This window comes from Prionailurus bengalensis, chromosome B3, assembly GCF_016509475.1.
Source record: "Prionailurus bengalensis isolate Pbe53 chromosome B3, Fcat_Pben_1.1_paternal_pri, whole genome shotgun sequence".
NCBI classification, from domain to species: Eukaryota; Metazoa; Chordata; class Mammalia; order Carnivora; family Felidae; genus Prionailurus; species Prionailurus bengalensis.
In genome coordinates, this window is record NC_057355.1 from 68,656,865 (window position 1) to 68,674,696 (window position 17,832).

General features: G+C 39.9%; 1 protein-coding gene across 2 annotated transcripts in view; it reads right to left on the reverse strand.

The window, feature by feature from the left end:
* Window positions 1-17,832, reverse strand: part of FMN1 (formin 1) — a 431,558-nt gene that overhangs the window by 82,085 nt on the left and 331,641 nt on the right. Inside the window, exon 13 of one of the 2 annotated variants that reach the window (XM_043555725.1) lies at window positions 14,581-14,673. In XM_043555725.1, the coding sequence (XP_043411660.1) occupies window positions 14,581-14,673 (93 nt within the window). Of the gene's footprint in view, window positions 1-13,287; window positions 14,674-17,832 lie in introns of those variants that run through there. The other variant, XM_043555724.1, reaches the window with a different exon arrangement.

Consider the following 17,832-nt stretch of genomic DNA (forward strand, 5'->3'; position numbering starts at 1 on the left):
ATGGGAAAGGAGACACCCACATTCCCAATTGTGTCCATTTTCTGATAAGTTATTTCTTTGAGAGGTATAAAAATAGTTAAATCCACACCTTAAAGTGAGCATTTATACTGACAATAAGAATATGGCAGCTCAAACATTCTCTTCTTTCTTATGCTTGTGTTGGAAAAGCAAGTGACTTTTGGGCTTTATGGTTTTTCAATGCACTGAACCATATTTAAAATAGGATGATGATAAGGTTGCAGGAAAGTGCCCAGGAGAGTAGGTTCAATGCCATTTGTCCCTGGGAGAAGGAAGGAGGAGAGTCTTCAACATGTCAAATGCACAAAATGTTGAGTTCTCAGAGGATTGATTTGTAAGGGCTCCAACTCCAAGGAGAAAAATATCAAAAAAAGTGGAATAGACATTGTAGCAAATGGGACTTTATATTGACTTCCAGGAAATACATCCTGGCCGATGGTGATGGTTTTCATGTGCTAAAATAGGCATGTAACATGTGAGTCATATGTTAAGGTGGGTTTGTGAGGCTACTGTCTATGAGACTGTTTACTTCTTCCCATGTAGTAACACAGAAATTAAGGAGGTTTCTTTAGAGGGATATTGAGGAGAATGACAAAACCTCATTCCCTGGAAACCTCATCTATCTTGAACAAGTCATGAGGACCAGAGCAAACACATCTATATTTTGCTATTTATCTGACCTCTAAAGAAGACAATGATGCCTTTTCTTAGGGCAAGTGCTAATGGTCAGCTTTGCAAATCCTGATAGACTAAGTCAAATAAAAGCCAGGATCTACTAGTTGAGAGTCTAGACATCAAGGACATGAAACTGAGGAACAATCAATTAAACATAATGGTAGCTTGGCCTCCATTAAACATAATGGCCTCCAGGATGGCCACCATCACTTTTTTCCTTCCTTGTATACAGCACTGTTCTCCACTAGCATGTGGAGTCTATTGGTCTATTTCCTTGAAACTGGGCCAGCTTGTAACTTCTTCGATCTAAAGTGACACGATGTCTTATCCCTAGACTTTAGGAGGATTGGTAGTTTCTGCTTCCCTTTTCTTGCAACATTTTCCCTGGACAGAGCTAGCAATTCTGTAAGTAGTCTAACTACCCTTAGGTCACCATGCTATGAGGAAGCCCAAGCCATGTGGAGGGGTTACGTGGATTCAGACATTACATAGGATCCAGCCAATCTCCACCTGTGCCACCCACCCCAGCCCAGGATCCAGACATGTGCATGAAGAAGTCATCTGCTGATTGCAAAGTCACCTTCTGGCTCCAACCTCATGTAAACCCAGAACAAGAACCACTCAGTTCAGTCTAGGCAACCCAAAGAACTGTGGGAGATAGTAATAAATTGTCGATTTAAGCTACTAAGTGTTGAGGCGGTTGGTTATATAGCAAGAGATAACCAGAATATGCCCTATAGATTCCTAATGCCAACAGGCTATCATCTCCACTAGCAAATATAAATTCCAGAGGCAAGGTTGTGCTCATCTTGCTCATCCTTCTACCAATATCAAGTACCACAGTGTCTAGGACATAAGAAGGTCTTAATATTTAATGAACAGTTTGAACAGCTGTATCTGTGCTAGTGTGGTAAAAGCAGGACCCATGGTCCACAAAGTACCTTAGATGAAACTAAATCTGACTTTGCTTAAGAAATCAAAGTCACAGCAAAGCACAAAGGAACATAAGGAGAGGGTAAAGGGAAGGCAGAGAACAAGTATTTACGCATATGACTATGGTGGATATTGTACTAGATGGCTGATGTATGCTACCTGATTTGATTCTCACAGTAACCTTATATAGTACTGGTGTTATCACCTCTGTCTTTGAGATGCGAGAACTCAGTCTTGTTTGGATGAAGTAAGTTTTCCCGAGGTCAGATAGTTAGGGAAGAGATTTGAATTCAGGTTTGTGTAATTCTAAAGCCAGCCCTCTCTTCACTAGTCTCCTGGGAGACTACAAAAGAAACAATAAGAAAATAATTTGAAAGAGATGCAAAACCCATCCCTTGAATCTTACCCAGGACTATCTAGCTCCAGTAATTGCTGTCAACATGTTGGAACCCGTTTCCCCACATGAAGCTCAGACCAATTACAATTAATGCCACAGCCATGACTATAAACTGGGAACCAATGCCAGAGGAAGCTTAAGTTTAAGAAAGCAGATGATCACGCACATATATTATGTTAGCAATTAGGCTTAATCCTAGAATCGTGAAACCGAAGGGAATATTTTAAGGGAAGAATAGTGCCTTCCTGGGAAGAATAGCAATTCAGATATTTTAGTGGATTCCTACATTACCTACTTGAATATATTACACTTCCCTACAATTATTATGACTATTCCACCTTTCATTTATTTCAGCAAGGAAATGGGATGGTGAGACAGCTCAGTAGGCAGATGGTTTGTTCCTTTCAATGAACAATTTGAATGTCAACAAGTTCGTAGATGCTAGGGGGAGAGGGGAAGTGGTAAATAACAAAGGTCCTGGTTGCAGACTCAGAAGTGGAGAAAGGATGTGCTATCAAGGATCGGCACTTCAAGAAGCTAAGCACTTAAGTTCTGCCAAATTTACGAAAGGATATGAACTGATACCGCGTATTTCCTACAGTGGGAAAAAAAAAAAACCTTCTCTATCCCTGTTGAAAACAATTATGATCTACTCAAATGCAAATTTTTCATTTTCAGAAGAAAAAATAGTAGAAATCAACCAAAACTTGAATATAAAAACTGGTAGAGAAAGGTAGGTATATTTCTTCTCAATTCAAAAGATTAATAAAAGGATTAAAAAATGATCACATTCTCTAGCCTCAGCTTGCAGTCTTTCAAAGTCTCATATGCTATAAAACAGAGTTGAATGTTCTGGTAATTAACAGTTATCAAAGATAAAATCATTTACGCTAGTGGTGTTTACTGTCATCTCCAATCACTTTTAGCCTCTGAGACGAGGCGCTTGGACTTTGTGGGTCTCAAGGATCATATGTTTGCAGTTTAACTCAGTGGCCACTAGGTGGTAATATTGTTGATTTGGGTAGCCATGACATGAGCTCCACAAGGCATGCCATCTTTAATGGAATTATGGAAATACTTTCCATTATTAAGATGTAACTACAGAAATTATAATTAGACTTAAAAATATTCTAATGGTGAAAGAATACAATCCTGTAGCAAACCACTGCTTTTGGCATACTTTTAGAGGAGATGGACAAGATGGTTTTCCTTCTAGTACTTAAGACTTTTCACTGGAATTATTACTTGCCATTTGAATTCAGAACTGCAGCTATTCACACCACTGAGAAAGTAACACTTTTGTGATGGACTTTCTGAGCTCCACTCTCGGAACCATCTGATAAGATTGAGATAAAATGATATCTTGTGATATCATACGATAAAATGAGAACGTAACAGTAGCAGCAGGTGCTGACAATATAGACTGCCAGGCTCTGTGCTGAATGCTCCACACACATTATATCATTCAGTTCTGGACTCCTACTAGTGCTGCCACAATTCTTTTACAGCAAAAGTGACTCAGCAGAAGAAGAAACAGACCTGTATTATTTGAAAGAATGAAGAGATCTTTCCAGAGTTGTACATTATCTGCAAAATCACATATTATATAATATGTATTCTGCAAAACAATTCCCAGAAGGCAGTATAGGTGTCAAGTTCTTCCAGCATAAAGAAGACAATAACTGAGTGATTCGAAGAGAACCCATGTGATGGCAACTGCAATCAATCACTGATTAAAACCTTGCTGATAGTTGTCAAGAATCCAAAGAGGAAGTGGTGGTGGTGCCAACAATTACATGAAGCAATTTATCATGAAAACAACTATTATGCAAGAATGCAGATCTCAATACTGACTCCAGAAAATACTTAACTACTTGTCACCACAATTCTTTCCAAAGCACAGATGACCCTTCTTGTTACTGCTAGGGAAGGTAGAAGGAGGGTTTCTATCCGGACTCCAGGAACAGGAGTCCCTGGGGGTTATGCTATGGCAGGCAAGTCAGCTACTCTCCTATTTTTCTCATTTTGATGCTGAGAGAAAACAGTAATTTCTAGTTACCCACAAGGGTCTTGGGACACAGATAAAATAGGTGCTCTTCTGGGTTATTAGGACAGCATAGTACCAACATTGAGACTGAGATCACACTGACCTTGAGTAAGTTACTGAAATCCTCACAGGTTCCTTATCTGGAAAGTTGGTAAAAACAAAATCAACTTCAAAGAGCTACTGCAGAGATTAAATGAAGCGCTGTGCTTCAACCTTTGAAGTCAAGAAGCATCCTTCCAACTCCCTTGAGGGAGTTGGAAGACTTGAGGGAAATTTTCAACCAACTGGTGTTTCTCACAGAAGGCAGGGGCGGGATAATAATTATGCTCTAAAAATAACGTATTTATTGATGCTCTATAGTCATATGATGTTGTCTTATTTAATCTTCATAATGATACTATACAGCAGACACTACCATTCCCATTTTACAGATAAGAAGAAAAAGACTCAAAGAAAATTACAAGCCTGTCCAACATCACACAGGAAAGTTAAGTGGTAAAGTTAGGGTTCAGACACAGGTCTTCTAACTTCATACACGATGCTCTTTCTGTTATATTCAGAAAATTTAAACAAAAAAAACCCTTTTTTAATCAAAAGGTGTACATGTAGTCATGATTGGAAGATTAAATATTGTGATTATGGCTTCGTATCAAGAATAAGACTTAAAAAAAAAAAGTATAAGACTTCAGAAGTTCCTAAAACCCTCGTTCTAGGGAACACAAGTTAGTCTATTTCTAGTTTTTCCAAAACAAGCCAATGAAATACGCAAAGGGAATTCACAAGTAGGCAAGAAGGTCTATACCTAGCAAGAGGCCGGCTCACTTGGCTTCATGCCCTTCTTCTACCTGGGGATGTTTCTACTCATCAAACAGGGGCTTGTAGCTCCAGAATCTTAAAGGATCTTGGAGTCTGCCATGATGAAGGGAAATGAAGGGATTACATCAACACCAAAAATACCATCATGAGGTGGGCACTAGTAATACTTTACTACCTACATGGTTAAAAGCTTTACTCAAAGTTGTAAAGGTATAGTTGTTAAGGTATAGTCCCTGTTCCACCAAAGCAGCTTGGTCTCATAGGTTTGGAGCTGTTGCGGTGGGCATATGCGTGCACGCATGTGCACATCTGTCTAAATATCTGGGCTCTAGAGAAGACCCAGTAAGAGTTAATAATACTTACCCTACCTTTCCCTCCAACCCAAACCACTACCATCTCTCTTCCACTTGCATGTAGTTCTGAGACACTGTTTACAAACAGCAGACAAAACCTCTCTTTCAAAAATTACAGGTAAGGCTTAAAATACATACATCCATAGACGAGGTCAGATTCTAAAATCATCTTAATTATAAATGAATGAAAACTGGTCCTCCCCTGCAGGCCTGAGTCAGGGTAATTTGAAATGTAGGCTCCTATACTCTCACCCTGTATGCTCAGGAAACAGTTCATCAAAAGTCATGGTGAGCTAAGATGACCCAGGTGAAATGGAGAACAAGACTATGGAAACAGGGACCAAAAGATGAGGGAAAAGTAAAATGCTCTGCATATTCAAGCAAAGAGGCCTCTCATGGACATTTCAGTTAGAGCTATCACAAGAGCATGGCAGAACCATGAGCAAAATGAGTAAAGGCAGTTTAAGTCCAGAAGAAAGAACTTGAGGGACTTTAGCGTGTGTGTGTGTGTGTGTGTGTGTGTGTGTGTGTGTGTGTGTGTGTGTGTATGAGAGCATTAGGAAAGAAAGCCAAGGTACTAGCTCATAGATCTGGCTGTCCTTTCATGAGAGAAGGAAAACACAAAAAAATGTCCTCAAATTTCCTTCTAAGTGGTCCAGTTCAGCCCTCAGAGGAGGGAAAGAGACTGTGAATGAGAGCATTTAATTCCTAATTCCTTGGAAATTGTACATGAAGGGCTAGGTTCAGCAGGCTAAGGGACCCCAACTGGTACCACAATGGGAAAAGCCTGAAAGGGGAGACAATCTTGAAAGAAAAAATGTAAGTACCAAAGTACCATAGAAAGTGTTTTTTTTTTTAAATAGTTGTTTAATTGTTTTGAAGAGGTACACATTGATTAGAAGATTTATGAAGAGTCTGTGTGCCATATCTGAACCTCACCCATCTTTTTTCTATCCACTACAGCAATGAACCTGTCTGGTCATTTTTAGGGGTAATATTTTAAATATTTCACAATAGCCTGGGTGCCCACTAAACAGCACAGATTACCTGCATGGTTGAGATGGTAAGAATCAGCTAAATATCAGCCCCTAAGATTAGTTTCCTATGTGTCCTCAGAGATTTTTGTTTAGTATCCATTTTTATTATTAATAATGGTAATATTCCTACTCTTCTGACCCTTGTTTTCCACTTAAAATATACCTTAGAGATTCTTCCATGACAATAGATACAACATTTCCTCATTTTTTTTTAAAGCGGATGCTTAGTATTCCATACTTCCATATGGAAGTACTATAATTTGACAATTTCATTACTGATGGTCATTGAGATCGTTACCAATCTTTTGCTGCTACAAACAATGTCTGAATAAGTAGCATGGCACATAAATCACTTTGCATGTGTAAACATCTGAGGGTATGCAGTGAGAAGTAGAACTGACAAGTCAAAAGACACGTGCATATGTAGCTTTCATAGACACTGCTAAATAGACCTCTATATGGAGTGTAACAATTTCCACTTTCACAAGCAATAGAGAACAGGGGTTTACTGCACTGCACTGCCAACAGAGTTTGCTACCAAACTGTTATAACTTTGCCAATCTTAGAAAGAATGGAGTTTCAATGGGATTTCTTTTGTATTTATTTTGAGAACAGCATCTTTTCACATGTTTGAAGAGCAGTTTCGGCCACTGTTCACATTATTGGCCTTTGTACTGAATATTGGTCTTGTTTCTCAACATCTAGGAGCTCTTATATATTGTGTAGACTGATCTTTTGTGTGTGATAGGAGCTGCAAATCTGAGGCTGACACGTATTAATTTTCATTATAATAAGGAAGCATATGTTAATGTTTTATTGAGCTTTAAATGGAGAACGGATGTTGAATTTTGGCCAGTGCCTTTTAAAGAGATGACCATATGAGTTTTCTTGTTAGAGAGATTAACAGTGATGAATTATGTTAACAGACTTCCCAATATCATATCATCTTTACATTGTGGAAATAAACTCCATTTGACCATAAAATGTATTGTTGTATTTAAACATTTAAAACTACAGTGAAATTGGTCTGTAGTTTTCTTTCTTTGGGGGGGGGGGCTGGGTAGGTGGGTACAATGTTTTCCAGAAATTTATATTAGTATTATACACACACACAATTAATTTAGTTATTTTTCCTCTTGTTGCAAAATTTTCACTGGAAATAAAGGGAAAGAAAAAGAGAACTAGAGTTATTGGAAAGACAACTTATTGGATGTTTGGCTAGAAAAGAAAAATGAAGTAAGTTAAAGATATAAAGGGGGGATGGTCAGTAGGGAGGGAAAGAACAAGAGAGGGGAGAGGGAGCAAAGAGAGGGAGGAAGAAGTGGAGAGAGGGAGAGAGAAGCTAACTTGGTGGGGCGGGGGGGGTGGGGGGAGGGATTGTGCTCTTTGCAGAAATTTCTGGGAAAAAACAAAACCAAACAAAACAAACTGATTCAAACTAACCCTTTCAGGAAAGAGTCTACTTAATAAAACCTTTGATAAAATAGTCGCTCCATTTTCTGAAGATTACTGCTGTGTTACTGTGGTGACCCAGAAATCACAACAATCTTAATTCTTGACCATTTGATGTTATTTGGAGCCAGCCTTGCTGGTTTGTTTTGTTTTGTTTTGTTTTGTTTGAATAGTGAGGTGTACAAGAACTTGATTTGGCCCAACAGAGTAGTGTGCTTTCTCCTGGCCATAGTTCTTCCTTCTACAACACAATACTGTAGAGGATGTAAGAATTATTTCTTCTCACAGGTCACACTGTCCAGATCACTGGTTCTTTCTGTTCTCTGTAAGCTTGATGCTTGAGTATTCTGGGGGTTGAAGAGATTACCTAAGAACCTGATTTTAGTCTATGGTTTGAGGTTCAGTAATGGACCTTATCAATCTAATCTAAGTATTTATTAAGAATGGATTACATGCATATTTGTGAGGGAGAAAGATGTTTTGATACCCAGGAGGTTTGACCACAGATGTGCATTATAGACCAAAAGTGCATCTCACCAGATTCTGCTATGATTTACCAGTTCTGAAAGAATTTAAACAGGAAACTCACAGAGGGGGAAAAATAGCCTCCAGGCGCTTTACAAGATTCAGGCTGCTCCTTCATTAATTCCACAATAATTATTAACACCTATCATGGGCCAGGCTGAGGCTCCATTATGTTAGGATGAGAAAGTAAATAGAACCAGATCATCTATTTAAATGATTCTTTTTGCATTCAATGTGGGCAATCAGAGTTGTTTTATTTGTTTCTTAGTTTTTTGTAAATGTATATATTTCCTTATTACTAGATAAGTGTCTTGACATTAAGAATATCTATAATCTCAGCTGGTCAAAGAACTTTGGAGGATAGTGTGATAAAGTAGGACTGGCACAGCTCATTAAGATTCATTTCGATTTGGTTCCATTCATGGATGCCAGCTGAAACTAATGGAGAATGAGATAGGGCCAAGTGTGGGAGACGGCTAGTCTTAGCACCAGGTTAGGTTCCAGCCCTCCCTGCCGAAGCTATAAATACAAATGACCAATTTAACAGCATGCAAAGACCACCTACAAGATCTATACCTAGGATCTAATCAGTTGCTCTGCGCCTTCTTTCAATTACAGGATCCCTGCCATGTTTATGGGGACTTTTAATGTGAGCATCACATTTTTGAAGGCCATATCATTATGACTATGTTTGATCTGAGGGTGGGAAAACATGAGCTCAAATAATGCCTGCACAAGGTTACTCTGAACTGAGCTGTAAATTGGAATCAACAAGAGCCTACTGTGGAAAAGCAAAACCATGTAAGGGAAAAGGCTTGATACTATGGAGATTGCAACTCTGAAAAATGGTGCCATTAAAGTTACTTTCTATTCTACACAGGAAATGAAGTTAGTTAAGAATAAGTACCACAATTTTGTCAAGTCACACTACTTAAGGGCATTTTGAGAAGCGAAAGATGACACAAGGGCAAACACATCATCTCCACTTGAGTGTGGCAACAGGATATGATTTACAAAAGAAAAATTAAATCATCATGAGTGTTATAAGAACTGAATTGAAGCTCATATAAAAAATCAGTGTAACCATGAATCAACTGAGTCATCACACATGGGTGATTTCTCAGGAATAAAGAACTCAATTGCTTAAGGCTTTATGAGTGATAAGACTCCTAATAGAAAATTGGCTTGTCTGCCAAATACTCAGATATTATGAAAGTATGGAAGTATCTTTTCTCAATTGTGGTTATTATATCCTGTACTTAGATACTCTGATACTACAGGAACTTCTTTCTCATCTTATACCCTTTCTTTGGGCTTTTTCATTCATTCCTATGACTTGAACTTCCACCCTCTCCCGTCCCATCCAGTGCTCTCTCATGAACCCAAAATCTCCACCGGCATGTGTCTCTTGCATGTGTCAAATGAACGTGTTCAAAATGTACTGCATTGTTTTCCACCCCAAATCTGGTTCTCCTTATTGGTATCAAGCCAGTTAATCCAAGCAAGAAAAAGGGGAATGATCTGTCTCTCTTGTTTTTGTACTTCCAATGGGTCATCTAGTCCTATAACTCCTAAAAGCTTTAGAAATATGTCCCTTCCTTCATTATTTTTCTGTGGTCGCTTTTGCTCTTACCGTCATTTGCCTGGCCTACTGTGGAATAACTTGATAGACTACTTCCCTATCTTTTACTACTCCAACTCTTCTTCATGTTGCTCTTGCTTATAATGTATTTCTTGACAGCACAAAGTAAAAGGATCCCATGCACCAAATCAAAACAAACCCAGTGTGACTGTATCACTCCCATACATACCACTTTCCAAAGGCTCCATGTTGCCTTTAAGATAAAGTTCAGATTGTTTAGCAAGTCATATTGGGACCCTCCTCTCCTTTTTGGTCTTGTGTTCTTCCCATATGCCCTGTGATCTCGCCACAGCAAGTCTCTTGCCATTGCCCAAATATATCATGTCTTTCCATCCTCTGCCTGGAATGCCCTTCACAACCTATCTGCTGAGAATTCCTAATCGTCTACTTCCTCATCTGTACCACAGAGTGATAACAGTGCTTATTCCAGAGGGTAGTCATGAGGCCTAAAAAAGAAAGGAGAGCTTCTCTCCCCAGAGTGTCTGGCACACTGCAAAGGCTAACTATTATCCACTGTTGTTACCATCATTATCACTATCTTTGCCTCCCCACCCCCCCCCCCCCAAACAAAAACATCTTTGTTGAAACCCTCCCCTGAGTTACCTGGAAGTGTTAGACCTTGCTCCTCTCTGAGTCTGTTTGCCTAATTATAGTACCATATTACGTCAACTTCAAACTTGATGGAATTTTCATATTTTAGCACATGCTTTCAGGGCACATCTTATAATCTATGACACATCGTGGTTTAACTGTCAACAATTTTTCATTCTTAGTAGTACTTGTAATAATGGTGTTTCTTACAATGAATGGCGTATTACATGAGATAGTACACTTAAAGATGTATAACTGTCATAAAAATTCGGTTACCCAGGATAAATACTGCATGTTTATGGTGGAAGGAAAACCCCACATTTTCTACCAATCACTGAAACATCTACATAAAAAAGTTACTGCTATTTAGAACCCCATGGTAGCCAAGAGATATTCCACTTGTATATTCTGCAACATGGCAGAGCCCTGCCTGCTGAACCACAGAGGAACAGCCTGATGAACTGGCAGGCTGCCATATCCTTCAGTTAAGCATCCGCCCCCACCTGAGCCAAACAATAGCCAGGACCTGAGCAAAAGTGGGGAGGGGCTTGCTCCTGAAACTGCATTCCAGGAACCCAGGCTTCAAGCAGAGCAAGAACTTCAAAAGGGGAGTGAAGGAATGAAATGAGAAAGGCTAAGGGCCTTGTGTCTAGACTAGTGCTGGCCCATGGAAATATATTGTGAACCACAGATATCATTTTCAGTTTTCTAGTAGCCATGCTTAAAAATGAAAAGAAACAGGCAAATTAATGTTAATAATATCTTATTTTTAACCCAATATATTCAAAATATTATTTTACCATGTAATCAATATAAAAATATCAGAAATGAAATATTTTGTGTTTTCTTATAGTAAGTCGTCAAAATCTGCTCTTGTACACTTGGAGCACATCTCAAATTGGACCAGCCACATTGCAATTGCCCAACAGCTTCATGTGGCTGGTGCCTGCCATTTATATTGGAGAGTACAATTCTAGACTGATGTTTGACCAACTGAGCTACGTCATAACAGTAACAGGCTATTTCAACAGGGGCTCTTTTCACCACACAATATTGGGAATGTTTAAGGTTCCTACAATATTACATTTTATTTTTATATTTTAAAATTCTATATAAACGACAGCTTTCCTTTAAATTCTCTTTGTGCTTTGTTTTAGCTGTTTTTGTTTTAAATGTGATTTGTGGTTATTCCTAATGTCCTTCCCATCTTCCTTTCACTATGTTGGTTCAAGGGGCACTGACTCCTTTATTCAGTGGCAGATCTTTTCCCAGTAAGACAGTCCCTGAGAGAGGAACAAGGAGTGAGTGATGTACAGCAGGCTCCTGAATAAACACGTTTTGTTTTGTTTTATTTTGTTTTAAGTAGGCTCGATGCCCAACGTGGGGCTTGAACTCACAACATTCAGAGTAGGAGTCGTGCTTCACCGACTGAGCCAGCCAGGTGCCCCTGACTGAATAAACATCGTCGAAGACACACGGAATGGTGTGGTGTGAAGGGTGACCTAAGCTGGACAATGGAGGTTCTCAACCTGGGCTACACACTGGCATCATCTGGAAAGTAAATCAATAATGCTAATGCCTGGGCCCACCCCCAGAGATGCTGATGGTAGGTTTGGAGTTTGGCCTGGGTATCGGAATGTCTACAAATCTCTCCCAGGTGATTCTAGTGTGCAGCCAGGGTTGCTCTAGAGTTTTTCTAGAACATCTTACTGTTGCCACACTCTTGCCTCACTGACATAAGGTTCAGTTTGCCTCAACTCAATTTCCTCTTTCAGAACAGACCGGAAGAAACTTAACAGAGAAGAGGCTAACATACACCTCCAGACAGTAATTTGCAAATTCCCTTTCTAAGGCACTAAAGATTTTCAAGGCTCTAAATCTACTTGTATTCTCTATTTTTCCAACAACAAAAAATAGAATTCACGATATAAGTTTTAAGATACTAGCTAGTTCCAACAGAAAGGAGTATAAAGCCATTGTAACATATAGGCTGATAATACCTAAATATACACACTGCAGAATTTTCCAGATTTAGAATAACAATTAAAAATAAAAACAGAATCTAACAACATATGAACCTCATTTCAAGTTAATTCTACATATTTCAAAAGCAGAAGTTATTAATTGGGGGTCAGCAAAAAGGAAACGCTTCATGCTTTTTCTTCAGGCCATTTAGGTTATATTTATATGGCATAATACTAAAGCAATGTATCTACTGTGATAACTCACATATAAAATACACCTAATTTTAGTCACATAACACATAAGGGGTGGTATCACTCTTTGCTCTTAAGATGGTACTTTGTCTGATAATATCACTTCCATCATATAAGAGGTTCAGCAGTGGCCAAGAGACAACTCCTGACTTCTGCTTCCACACAAACAAGCCCTCACCAAGGAGGAGGGAACAATGATCTCTGCACCAAAGGAACAGCTGGAACGGAGTTTCTCTGACTCATGGACTGAGAATTTTCCTGCCAATTCCCAAGGTGGTTTGGCCATACTTTCTGGATTCACCCTGCTTAAATGGTCTTTTGTTGATGGTGTGGTATCACGGGGCCTTATTAACAACTAGAAAGAGCATGTTGATACATCCCTAGAGCTTCCTGCATGTATTTCCTCTGACTTTCTAGCAAAGACAAAAGCTCCCTCTAATTACCCCATGCTTTTTTACTGATATAATTGACACATAACATATTAGTTTCAGAGATACAACACAATCATTTATGTATATACTGCAAAAGGATCATCACAATACGTCTAGTTAATATCCATCACCATACATAGTTACAACACTTTTCTTCTTCTGATGAGAACTTTTAAGATCTACTCTCTTAGCAACTTTAAAATATACAATACAGTATTATTAACTATAGTCCCCATGCTGTACAATACATTCCCATGACTTAACTTGCTTCATAACTGCAAGTTTGTGCCCCACACTTATATTATGATTCACATCATAAGCTGGATTTGAAAAACATTGAAAAGGAAATATCCACAAGGCATTAAACTTCTACATTCACTAATAGAGATCAACCAAAGTTCTCTACCCCTGCCAAAATCACGGAGGAAGGAACATAACTTAGTAAGATTTCTAAATAAGTGCATAAATGCACTAAATAAGTAGTCTCATGCCTATGACTTCGATCTACTAATCCCAAAAGGTTGATGAGGGCCAAGTGACTTCATGTGTGTCATTCATTTGGCCCCAATTTTCCATTCTGAAAAGGAATAAAAATACAACAAAAAGGGCACATGGGTGGCTCAGTCAGTAAAGTATCTGACTTTTGATTTTGGCTCAGGTCATTATGTCACAGTCTGGGGATCAAGCCCTGCATCGGGCTCTGCAGTGACAATATGGAGCCTGCTTGGGATTCTCTCTCTCTCTTTCTCTCTCTGCCCTCCCCCCAACCACACTCACTTGCACATGTGTGTTCTCTCTTCCTCTCTCTCTCTCAAAAAAAGACATTAAAAAAATACAACACAAGTTTTTAAGATGCTACACTGATAAACCTAGGGAGATAATCACCAGCTGCTTGTTCAGGCTGACTGCAAATCTGGGCTCCATGAAGAGACAAAGAAAACGTCTTCCCTCAAGAAGTTTACAAGAACAGGAGTAACATTAAAGGATTTAACATATTAAAAAGGGCTTGAAAGGTGATATAAAAGTAGCAGAACAGGGGCATCTGGGTGGCTCAGTTGGTTAAGTGGCCGACTTCGGCTCAGGTCATGATCTCGCAGTTAGTGAGTTCGAGCCCTGCGTCAGGCTCTGTGCTGGCAGCTCAGAGCCTGGAGCCTGCTTCTGATTCTGTGTCTCCCTCTCTCTCTGCCCCTCCCCTGCTTGCTCTCTCTCTCTCTCTCTCTCTCTCTCTCTCTCTCTCTCTCAAATAATAAACACTGGGAAAAAAAAGTAGCAGACCAATTCTATCTACACTGAGTAGATAGAGGGAGGAAGGAAGATGGACTGGCTCTAGTCACTGGAGCTGCTAGTGGTCAGCAGGGATGCGATGGGCCGTGGGCCTCAGAGAAAGGTCCAGGGAATGGCAGATGTTTCAGAGATTCATGGATGTGTAGCTGATGCAGTTCCCTACCTTTCTGGAAGAACTCTTCTAGTTTGTCCTTGAAAGGCTGGAGATACTCCTTCGGTGACTCCCTGCACACCACCATCATCTGTTTCTCACTTGCTGTGAAGAAAATTTGGGAATTAGATTTCTTGAAGAACATGTACTTGCTGAGCTTATGCTCTGTGCTATGCTCTTTGGTATTAACTGTGCAAAATCCTTATCAATCACTGTTTAAGCAAATTCCAGGGCAAAAAAAAAAAAATGAAAATAAAACCAGAAGCAACACAAACAAATAAAAATAGTCACCTTACTCCACACCTTTCTTCAGCAACAAAGAAATGCACCACCTTCAACTTTCCTTTTAGAGATGCAGAAAAACCTGACTCGGGACAGGTAAAGTATTGCGCTTTTGGTCTCTCAAAAAAAAAAAAAAAAAAAAAAAAGACAGGCAAGAACTACTGAATTCCCAGGGAATTAAAGGCCCTTATCCTCTTCAGATTTGTGCTCCAAAAGTAGAGCTTGAAATAGGTTTTGCAGAAATTCCCAAGCAACCAAGTTGCCTGGAACCCCCCCCCCCCCACCCACATCCCAGCATGAGAAGCAAGCCCAGGTCAGGGAGGACTGACCCTCTCTTTTCATGCTTCTCATTCACCTACCCTTCCCATTAATATTCCACTAATGCATGTGAAATTGTTTTACATGTGACACACTTTAGATAGAAATTATAAATGGATTTATAATTTATAATCTACAATCTTTCATTTATAATAGATAGCTTTTTGGATAATCACATCCCCTCAAATTAGACAGTTCTGATTTGGTCATATGGAAACCCCACTAACCCACAGTTCACCATCACAGTGGTAAAGACTACTATTTGCTGAGATGGGGAATAGTGGAAAGTTATGATCTTTCCATTGTTCTGTTTTAAGGGAGAGAAGATCAAGGGTTAACTCTGAGGCTTGTTAAGTTTTCTTTGGTCCGTGTGAATTATAAGGCAAACTCGCCCACTGAAAACAAAGAGGAAAAGATGCAAGACAAGATCAAACCATGGATGGGTGCTCGTTGCTAATTAAATTCAAACTCTGGGCCTTCTCCATCATGGTACCATCTGCACCCTTCAGGTCTATTTCCACATACATTTGACCAACCAAACCAAAATTCTGCTTCCACATCCTATCAGCCAACATTCTCAGTTCCACCTCTACATTCATGTGGTTCTCCATCCGTTCTTCTGGAGTGTCATACATACTTATAACTGCAATAGACAAAGTCCCACTCATCCTAAAACGTCTCTCTGACATGCTGCCACCAGTATAAAGCCCTTTCCAATCCAAAGTTCTTGCATCCTTCAAGTATCTCCAATATCTTCTGTATTTATGTTTTACCATTCATTATATTTATTTGTGTACTTATATTAATACTTATGAAGTCATCATGGAAGTGTCATTTACTTGTCCCAGAACTTCTCCAGAGAGTTCTATGCAGATGTGGCCAAAGTGTATGATTTCCTCATCTTAACTACATTCTATTCTTTTTTGGAGAGAGATAGAGAGTGCATGTGTGCACAAGTGCACGCAAGCAGGGAACGGGCAGAGAGAGGGGGAGAGAGAGAATCCCAAGCAGGGTCCATGCTGTCAGTGCAGAGCCCAACATGGGGTTCGATCTCACAAACAGTGAAATCATGAACTGAGCAGAGATCAAGAGTTGGATGCTCAACCGACTGAGCCACCCAGGTGCCCCTTAACTACATTCTCATGTGAAGGAAGATTAAAAAAAAAAAACATCAGCAATGCTGACCCAGACTCAGAGTGGGCTTTCCAGGAATACAGCATGACCTCCTCATCTTTTCCTTCTTTCCTTTCTTTCTGGCACTGAGGGTCCCAGTCTCCACTCTGCAAACACTGTGATTGTCCCATGCTGATTTGAAAGGGCTCAGTGTCATCTAAAGACTCTCCCCACCCCCAAACATCCATTCCCTTATGGCATAAGACATAAGCAAGGTAACCTGTCTTGTGGTACCTCCAGATTAGTTCTGAGGGCAGACCTACAAGCAGGAGATTGGTCAGAAACACTTTGGAAGGTGTCTGCTTTCAAGAATCAACATTTTTCAATGAACTTTCATGGCCACGTAAACTTTCCTGATGATATCCAGCTACGATTTTGAGAGCACGGGTAGCCATATTGAAAAGAAAGGTGGGATTTCTTACAATATAAATTGGGAGAATTTAAATTCTTTAGCCCTCTATTATGTCCAAATTCCAACAATTCCATTTATAGAGAACTATTTTTCATAAACACAGATAATATATGGTAAGGTATGTCTGTACTTCAGTAATAGGACATAATTAAAACCATGACAATAATTTCTTCAAGGTTACTGCTCCCTAGCCAGAGTAAAGCCAAAGGCACAGCTTGCTTTTTCAATAACAAAAGCAAAATCGCTACTTCTCCCTGAATTAAAAAGATTGATCATTGTGGCTCTTCCTTTGTCCTGGCTGTGGTGATAGAGCTCACGGGGTCTAGGGAACAGCTCAGATTTTGAGGCCATATAGTGGTATAGTGAAGGGCTTGTGCTTGGATCAAGTCCTTCGTGGGCTCGGCAGGGGGCTGTGCCTTGTTTCTCTCATCTGCACAGCAGGGACCCCCTCCCAGACATGATATGAGAATTAAGTGAGATGATGCATATAAGATGGTTTGCAGAATGCCTGGCACTGGCAAGTGGCCTCACAAACACTATTTATTTTTATGATTTAGTAAAATTGGTTGGGAAACATGCCCCATCCAGAATGGTAAGAGAGTCACGGCCGATAATCAGTGACTACAAATGCTACGCACCAGATTTACAGAAACATGCTCTCTGTCAGGAGCACAAGGATGATAATTTTTGTTCCTTTGCTGAAGTTCTACCACCCACTGTTAGAATTCCCTGAAGAAGCTCCTGAGAAAGATGAAGCAAGTATGAAGCAAGAGCCCTAGGCCTCTGGGCCTCAAGGTTCTGAAATCAGAAACTGAAGCCAGAGTGCGGAAGAGCAGGTCCCTGGCTGGGCTTGGAGGTCCTCCCTGCACCTCAACTGGCCCAGCTTCCCACGTGACCTGTTAGAATCAAACTTCTTTCCGTGATCAGAGCAGAAGGGTGCTCTCTGACCAGCTCACAGACCGTCCCCACACAGTTGCACGTTCCAGTGACCAGGCAGCTCGCCCACTCCCACTTATTAACTTGGCTTATCTGAGATGCTTTCCAGCAGACAAATAGGAGACCTGAAGATTAATTAATGA